Source organism: Tachypleus tridentatus, chromosome 13 (assembly GCF_004210375.1).
Source record: "Tachypleus tridentatus isolate NWPU-2018 chromosome 13, ASM421037v1, whole genome shotgun sequence".
NCBI classification, from domain to species: domain Eukaryota; kingdom Metazoa; phylum Arthropoda; class Merostomata; order Xiphosura; family Limulidae; genus Tachypleus; species Tachypleus tridentatus.
The window spans coordinates 76,939,336-76,948,729 of NC_134837.1; the positions used below are offsets into that span (position 1 = coordinate 76,939,336).

General features: G+C 30.1%; 1 protein-coding gene across 4 annotated transcripts in view; it reads right to left on the reverse strand.

Moving 5' to 3' along the window:
* The window catches only part of LOC143237661 (uncharacterized), a 69,402-nt gene extending 60,042 nt beyond the window's left edge, over positions 1-9,360 (reverse strand). For all 4 annotated transcript variants that reach the window (XR_013020185.1, XR_013020184.1, XM_076477157.1 and 1 more), the window contains exons 1-5: positions 9,321-9,360; positions 8,394-8,691; positions 5,386-5,540; positions 2,468-2,607; positions 1,625-1,691 (exon numbers count right to left, since the gene is read on the reverse strand). Coding sequence is in view for 2 of the 4 variants with exons in the window: in XM_076477157.1 (XP_076333272.1) it covers positions 1,625-1,691; positions 2,468-2,607; positions 5,386-5,540; positions 8,394-8,669 (638 nt within the window). In the remaining 2 variants the exon portion in view is untranslated. The remainder of the gene's footprint in view (positions 1-1,624; positions 1,692-2,467; positions 2,608-5,385; positions 5,541-8,393; positions 8,692-9,320) is intronic.
* Between the last annotated feature and the right edge of the window lie 34 nt (positions 9,361-9,394).

Sequence of the window (9,394 nt, forward strand, 5' to 3'; positions counted from 1 at the left end):
GAAATGTGTGGAGGGAAACTGAGTACCATTGTGACTTAGTCCATGCTATAAATGGTGTACATGTTGAATGTCTACTCTTACATACCCTAATGCACCCTAACAATATCAATGTATACCAAATGAAACTCAAGCATACTGACTATAATCTGTGCAAATATTCCTCTCTTTGCATAATTCAATAAACATATATAATGATTCAAATTGAGTTAATTTCAATGTGGATACCATGTATAACTAAGATCTGTTGAAGTCTGATAACATGTGCCAGAAGTTGTATATGTATAGTCTAATGTATCTATAATCATATATATATATATATATATATATATATGACATATCTGTGCATTTTATAATGTGTGTGCATATATAAGTGCATTTAATTTTTATATTGTTATGACAATATAGAATCTTACAGAATATAATAATTACATACTGTTATCACTGCTTGTTCTAATTAAAACTTCAATTTATTTCGTGCTATTTCTTTTACATGTTCTGATGTAGGGCTGTTCATCATAATGAATGATAGGGAGTAAATAACTGTTTTTGATTTATTGAAGTGATACTTCACAAATTTAATATTTTTATAACATTTCACTCTCAAACATAGTATAAATGAGGAAGCCTATGTAAAGTATATTTTGAAACATCAGCATTTTGTTTCTTGCATTAATTTAAAAGATTAACTTTCAGGATTACATGCCCCAACTATAAAGTATCTCGTTGTTTATTTGTCTTTGGATTGCATGCAAAGCTACATGAGGGCTATCTGCGCTAGCCATTCCTAATTTAGCAGTGTAAGACTAAAGAGAAGATAGCTAGTTATCACCACCAACTGCCAACTCTTGGGCAACTCTTTTACCAAGGAATAGTAGGATTGACTGTCACTTATAATGACCCTATGTCTGAAAGGGCTAACATGTTCGGTGTGACAGGGGATTCGACCCCGACTCTCAGATTACAAGTCAAGTGCCTTAACTAACTGGCCATGCTGAGCATCTCCTTGTTATTTCTCTCTTTGTAGATATAAAACTAGTTATTGTGACTTTAAAATCAGTTTCTTTTTTTGTTTAAAATCAAAATGACTTCAAAATTAAACTAGCACAATATGTTTCAAAAAACTTTCCACATACATTTACATCCAATGAAATATTACTTTCAGTCTATGCTAATGTGAATATAGTTCTTATAAACACAAAAAATACAGTTGTAAGAAAAAAGAAATATCTGAAATGCTCATACATATAAGATAAGGATGTGAAAAAAAAGTATATTTCAGAATTTTCCAGTACCTAATGGTCTCTCACTTTTTCTTCAAGTATATACACATAATGAGACTTAACTAGCTTTGAAGAACAATAATGCTTTGTTTATAATACCATTTGAGCACTAACATAAAAACAATTTAAATACTGTTACAGTACAATCTACACTAAAGAAATAAAATAGAAGAATAAAGTATGTATCTAAAAATTTAAAAAGAAATACTGGATACACAAATTACATAACAATCACTTTCATTAAATATATTACTAACTGTGTGTGTGTGTATACATATTTGTACACAAGTATATATGTATGAGTTGGGTTTGTTATATTAGTACACAGGAATTATTTTGTATACCTGCTAGTATTTCCATCTGCCATTCCTTCCAAGCTGATTGATGACATTTGGGAAGTGTTTAAAATACCTAATGCAAGAATATATAAAATCATCATATATGGAAAACTTAATTTATTAATTGCTACACTACACTGACAAACATGTTGCAACAGGACTGCATTTGGAGGAAGAAGGGCCTGTTCTTTGACTAGTGCCATACACTCCTTTAGTACGTAACTATAACCATTAATCACTAAATCTGCATAGACAATTAAAATGCATGATGTTTAAATATAAATACATTTTTCCTAACAAAACAACTAGCAGGTTCTGTATATGTTTACTTATATTAAAGCATCTTTTTAAAACCTTATGAAGAATGTTGTACTTGCTGTCAGTACATATACTGAAGGTAGTACAGTTATATGTATTTATACATGTGTTGAAACATCACCTACTGACTTAAGTTCTTTAGCTCTTTTTCTACGATTTAACAGACTCCATTGAAATTTTAAAATAACATACTCGATTAAAATGACTTAATATATTTAGTAATTCTTTACACAGTTTTGAACAACAAATCCTTTTATAAAAATATGTATTTTGCATGACTTCTAATTTTGAAAAGTATTTTTTATTCAACTATTTCAGAATGAAATTTTCAAAACATATAATTAAGAACAGATTGATATTTAATGTTATTATTATAACATATTTTATTTATCCTAAATAAATATCTTTCTGACTTGCTGAAGAGCAACTACAAATTAACAAAAATGACATTATATACAAATGGAATTTTAACATAGGTGAAAAAGTCAAAATATTTTACATACTATAACAATTATACTAATTGATACTTACCTAAGGATGAAGCAAGAGAAATTATGCTATCCCTATTGCTACTGCCATTATTCTTTCCTTCCAAAGAACCTTGAGAATCAAAGGAAGATGTGCTATCTAAGGTGAAGCATTTATCATCCTGTTCTCTATACTCTTGAATACTGGTAAACCAAATATAACAAAGGTACATATGTATAAAGTCCACTAACAAGTAATACAAACATCACCATACAAAAAAATAATATAAGCTGTTATGTTTCCTTTACAAACATATACACATGCAGTTTATACTTTATATACAGATTCATGAATATGTAATAATATAAAGTTTCATTTATAATTATCTACATATAAATATACTTATAAACACACATGCACACATCTATAAATATCCTTTGATTTAAGAAATTATAAAACATGAAACTAATAAAAATATTTTTATTTTATCCTGCAGCTTACTATGGTTATTTTGTTATGGTTCATTGCTTGTGGGGGTGCCTTTTCCACCAAATATGTGTACTATAAAAAATTAACTACTATACAAGCACTCTTGTATATAGCTTGACCTGTGAGAAGTAAAAGTATATGTAGTGCAAGTTAATGGTGTATTAAGAGTATTCTCATGTATATTTTCAGAAGATTTACACCTATACACTGTGTGCACATTCTTGACTCAACCAAAACAACACGTTTGTAAGATATAATCACATAAAATCTCCCAAGACTAACAATACATTACTGATAAAATATACTTTGTAAATAAAGATAACAAAGCTTTCAAGATTAAATATTTCCAAGTGTAATCTTAGACAAAGTAATTATTTCTAAAAAAAGACATATAATCAGAAACTAAGTGATCTTCATATCAAAAGGTTATCAGACCTTTGATAGAATCATCAACTAAATTTCAAGTGTTCTGATAACTCAACTGTGGTATCATATTTACATTCTATATGAGAAACTTAAACTATTTGTAAGAAAAAATTCAATTTTATGAGACACTTCATGTCTATAAATTTACGCTTTACTAGGCTTTAAATGGGTTCTTTGTTGTCAAATGGGTGAATGTTACCATTCAAATACTATAAAAAAATTTACCTATGTGACAAATATCTAAATATAAAAGTAATACAATGTACTAATGTTTCATGTTTGTGGATAATACATCACAAATCATACTTATTCTGATAGAATATTATGATATCTGCTTTATTAAATGCTTCAATTAGGAAACTTGTTTTCATAATAGAATTCTCAGACTGATGTTTAACAAACTGAGCCAGCAAAAAATTAAACCTACAGCAAGAGAATTTTGCAATATCATGTAAATATATTTTAGTAAAATTAAATAATTACATCCAAATGAAGCCAAATAAGTAAACAAAATCATGTGGAAGGACTGCATTAAAAACACCAAACACCAACTTCTTATTAATTATAACCACAAATGTTTAAGCCATAAACAAACCACAGTAAAATTTATCAAAATATGCTGCATATTTTTTTAAAAAAAAAACTCTATGGTACAAGCTACAATGTGGGATTATAAAACAATTCCAGGTTTTGGAGGTGGCTGAAGAAGTAGGACCCACAATGCAGTGGAAACACACTGTCTATCAGTCTTAACTGTCAATTTGCTAGTCTCATATAAGTTTAGAAATTTAGAAATTAGAAAAGTGAGATGTTGGTGCTCAAGCCCTCAACATCCCACATCTATATCACCCTTCACTGCCTGCAGATAGTTGTGGAAATGTGACTGCTCTTCCAAGTTGAAATAATAAGATTAAAAAAATAAATAAAATAGAAAATAAAATATATATGTATGTGCAATGTTTAGTTCAAGTTTTGTAATGGAATTACACACATCACTTATACTTTTGTGTGTGTGTGTGTGTGTGTGTGTGTGTGTGTGTGTGTGTGTGTGTGTGTGTGTAGGAAAAAGTACATTTCACCCAATGCTTACAAAATATTATATGGATATCATTATGTTGTTCCACTTAGTGAACAGGTTATCTGCATTGTTTTATTATATAGCTTGTATTATCACATTCATAAATAATTATTTAAGTGATACAATCATATTTGTCATAAGACATTATTATTTTGCTTATTAAGTTTATAATTTCTATATTCTTAATGTACTTCCTCAGGAATTTTGAAGAATTAGAAGAATGCATAATAATAGTTTTCCAACCACACAGTTTTTGTCATATCCATTGTCTATGATGCATTTCACTCAATACAGTGCTCTTCAGACTGACTGAGATATAAAAAATAAGGCAGTTGTTGGAACACTATTTATACAAGTCATTTGATACAATAACTATTGTTATGTTGTGTGTATCTTTTACAAGACAGCAAAGAATGTTTACACTTATGTCACCATAAGACATTAGTACTAAAACTATTACAATTTAAAACACTACATTCTTAATCTATTTCATTAAGAATTTTTAAGAACTGAATCAAGTGGCTTATACAATAGTGTTCTGACCACTGCTGGGTTTGTTTATTCCAGCCAGACTGAATAGTTCTAGATTGAATGAAATATGTCATTTGCAATAGATATGACAAATATAGCCTAGTTGGAAGATTATTAATATACACACTTCTAAGTATTAAAAATTTATGGAACTAGGTTAAAGGTACAGTGCTTAAAAATACTAAAAATACCAATACTAATGTCCTATGGCAAATAAACATTTGTATTTATTCTTTGTGACTTGTAAAAGTCATACATACTATAAAAACTGTTATTCCATCAATATTTTTACTACACATTTGTTTCTTTACTTCCTTCTAATGTATACACATCTTTTAACCTAATTTATTTACAAAAATATAATTATTCAACATTTAAGAATTTGCATAAAATCCTAAATAGTGGTAAAAAACAAACATGTTTTTCATACATAAAAAAAACAACATAAAATGCTTACCACAAAGGGTTGTATCCTAAGTGATGAAGTATGAAAGATTTGTTTTGCATCAGAGGACAAGCAATCCTCTTCATATTTCCACACATTTCTCCATTTTCATCTCTCTCTGTTGTATTATTCAAAAACTCTAAAAGTCCACTAATATTTGACAGGTTCTAATAAATGCAAAAAAAGCAAACAAAAAACAAATGTTCAATGGCATCAATAACAAAGTGTAAAAACACAAAAGTCATGTTAATAACACAAGCAACAGATTCATCAGACAGAAATTGAAATGTAACAACAATCATTTAATAAAAGCACAACAACAATTTCAATAACTACATTAATATTGTAAAACTTATATTTTATCATATTTACTACAGCCTTTTGAAGGTGAAATATGTACTTTCCAAAATGTTTGGGAACTTTAAAGTATTATACATTTACTGGTGTTCCACAAATGTCATATGTTTATTGCCATTGTTCTGCAGCCCATTTTGCCATAGTTTTTTACCAGAGCCTGAACCAGTTCCACATAATTTTCGGCCTTGTGATTGCCCAAGAAGTCCCGAACCACTGTGACAAAGCTACCCCAAACTTTTTTTTCCTTCCTACTGAACTTCACCTTTGCCTCAGACAGTTTAGGGAAAAAAATCTCAAAGGTACTTAAGGCTGCAGACTCCTTATTAAGAGCTGTGACAAATTGTTTCATACGACCCAATTTTATGTGCAATGGTGAGAACACCTTCTGGAGGTCCACTAATGGCTCACACTTGACATTGAGCCTCCCCACAGCAAACTCAGTCTGTTGTGATAAATTGGCCACATACATAACAGAAGGCATCTGGAGAATGCTTGCAGCTTCTTTATGCCATCTCTGATAAAATCAGATAGGCTTATGTGTTCACATAGGTAGCTAGAACTAAAGTGAAGTGGTGAGTCCCTGTATATACATTACTATAGAAAGTTCTAGAAAATTCTTAAAGGTTCTTGAAAATTCTTGTAAGTTCAAGAAAATTCTCTATCTGTTACTCAGCACTGAATCTACCTGGAATGTTCTGGAAAATGGGTAAATTTAAAAATTTCATTACCCAGGTCACAAAAGCAAAGTTTGAAGAGAATAATAGGTCTTTTCCATTTACTTTAGGGATAAGTAATTGGGAAATAACACTTTCTGCCCAGGAACAAGAAAAAGTAAAAATTTTGTTACATAGTGTAATCAGCAGATATAACAAGAAACACTTTCCTTAGCAGTATTTCAACAACTGACTTGCTCACTTTCTCACTAACTGTGATATCTCTCTGCAGAGCAGAGAATACTCTAGGTTATACCTAAGTAACTGGAAATTTTGTTTCCAAAGATAGGTAAACATTTTTTTTCTCCCATATACTTTTCAATCAACTGCCATTCTTCCATTTCTTGGTGGGTTGACTTGAAATGACTTGATCTAATATGTCCAAAAATATTTTTCAACTCTTTGTTTTAGGCCTTTTTAAAAGTTTTTGTGGGGTCAAAAGTCAAATAATCCTAAAATATATATTTTGGGCTCCTGTGAAGATGAAAGTCGACACAAATATAAGTGTTCATGTGTCCAACCCATTGGCATATAAAAATGTTGGATTTGTCCACTTTGCATTTTTTTAGGTGATCAGGGACTATAGAAAAGAATAGTTTTCTAGGTTTGGGTCAATTACCTGGCCATAGTTTGACCAATTTTCATGATTTGGTACACAAATATTTTTCTACATATTCTACATGTTGACAACAAAAATATCATAAATTTGCTTATTTTAAGCAATTATAGGATGGCTAACATGTGTGTAATGTTAGGGCATTTCAACAATTTCGCTGCCATATTTCTGTCAACTCACATGGAAATATGTACAAATACTTTTTTTTTTACAGGTCTTACAAAAATGTGAGATGTGCCTATTTTTTGGGTTTATTAAGGGGTGATCAAAAGGTTAAATGAACTTATAATATTAAGGGTTTTGGTCAATTACTTAATTATATTTCGACCAATTTACATGGGATTTGGCACAAAGCTACTTTTTGCAAGTCCCAAACAAAGACTCAGAAAATCTGGAATTAGTTTGTTTTAATCAATTTTACACTAAGGAAAACACAATTTGGGGTTGTCATGAACTATTCATGTGTATGTCAACCAGCTTACATAAAATTTGGTGAAAAGATACCTTCTTGCAGACTCCAGGCAGTGATATAGAGCTTTACATTTTTGTGGGGTCAAAATTGGCCACGTTGGGACTGTGTGGTAGATACATATTGCATTTGCATGCAAATGTTAGCATATTTAATAGATCTTGATATTAAACATTACTGACAGATACAGCTTTATATAGTCAACAAAAAATTGTAATCATTTATTTCTTAACTGCAGGTACCCAAAAAAGTTTACTTCTATGTGCACTTTAAACATTAAAGTTTCTCAGAATTAGAATAATGCAAGACAAACTTTGAAATAAACAGCCTTATAATGCTAGTAAATTTGTGTTAATTATGCAATTAGAACATGACCCTGATATGAGTAAAAACGTGAGAATAAACAATATTTAAGCAAATCTTGCCCATATGTATTACAAATCTTAAAATGGAGGTTACAAATTTGGATTTGCAGAAAAATTAAATCTCATTCGAAAGTAACAAGCAGTATATGGGCAGTCCTCAGTCAGTGTTTCAAGATCAAAAAGTTTTCAGTTTGAAACAAAAAAGGTTTATATCTTGGAATATGTATCCACTGAGAAGATGAAATGTACATGTTTCGTTTAATCTGCCTGTAGAGAAACTGATAAAGAAGAACTAACTTTTTCCACTTTCTAATTCACTGTCCATGGAATTAATTAATGAGTTAAAGCTTCTATGATTATAATAATGTATGTATATATACATATATATATGCATTAAGCTTTTACAAATGCATACAAAATAAAACTATCTTATAAAGAAAGTTCACAATTTCATTCTACTATATCTATAGCAAATAAATGAAAACTATTTTTATTCTTACTTCACAATCAAAGTGTTGTATGTCTGAAGTTCTTGAGTCATAAGCTATATCTTCTTCATTAGAAACACACGTAAAAAGTGTTTCAGGAAAGTCAAAGAGTCTTTCATCTTTTTTCAATAAGTTTGCCTTTTTTTGAGCACTCCCTGAAGGAAGAGAATGTTCAGTTTGTTTGCCAAAGCCTGTGAAGCATTCATTTTCTTCTGAATGTGTGCTTGCCTTATCCAAGCTGGCTATTTCATCTATATAGCTTCCCAATGGAAATTCTGAATATTCCATGATGCAAATGCATAAAAAAAATCTGAAAATACAGGTAAACTTATATGTGCTGCTCTTATATCTCGTAAGCCTACTCTTATAATGTATGAGTGAAAAAAACTACTACCAGAATAATACGCAATTCCAGGGCAACTTACGCTTATAACCTTTTAGCTACACAATACACTCTTAGTACAAATGGCAACCTAACTGTTACAAACGTTGGAGCCTGATGGAACACACGATGCAATCTTAGATTTACCTAAAACTCAAACCTCACTGTCGAGTGCTATGTATTTGGCTCACGAATTAATCAGTCTTAAAAGTAATAGTTATTGCTTATCTGAACCACTAATTTTAGTTACTACATCGACAAAACTAACCGAGTCTTACTCTTATTCGAATCTTAGATTTTAGAATACAAACAAAATAAATTTGCTTGTTTAATTTAGCGCTTTCGCCAGACTTTAACTTTTACTACTTTTGCTATTTCGCCACTGCAATTTTTAATTCAACAGTTATTATTAGATTTTAAACGTTGGTATTTTTGATATCATATTATTTAGAAATAAGGGTATAATAACATTAAATAGACATTTTTCCAATTCAATAACTATACTATCTACCGTATACGATAGAGATACAAATTCACAAGAGTAAAATCTTACTCACAACACCGGTTCAGAGACAAGGTATCTTTACTTGAGTATCGTCTGCTAGAGCAGTATGTTTTATTATAGGTGGCG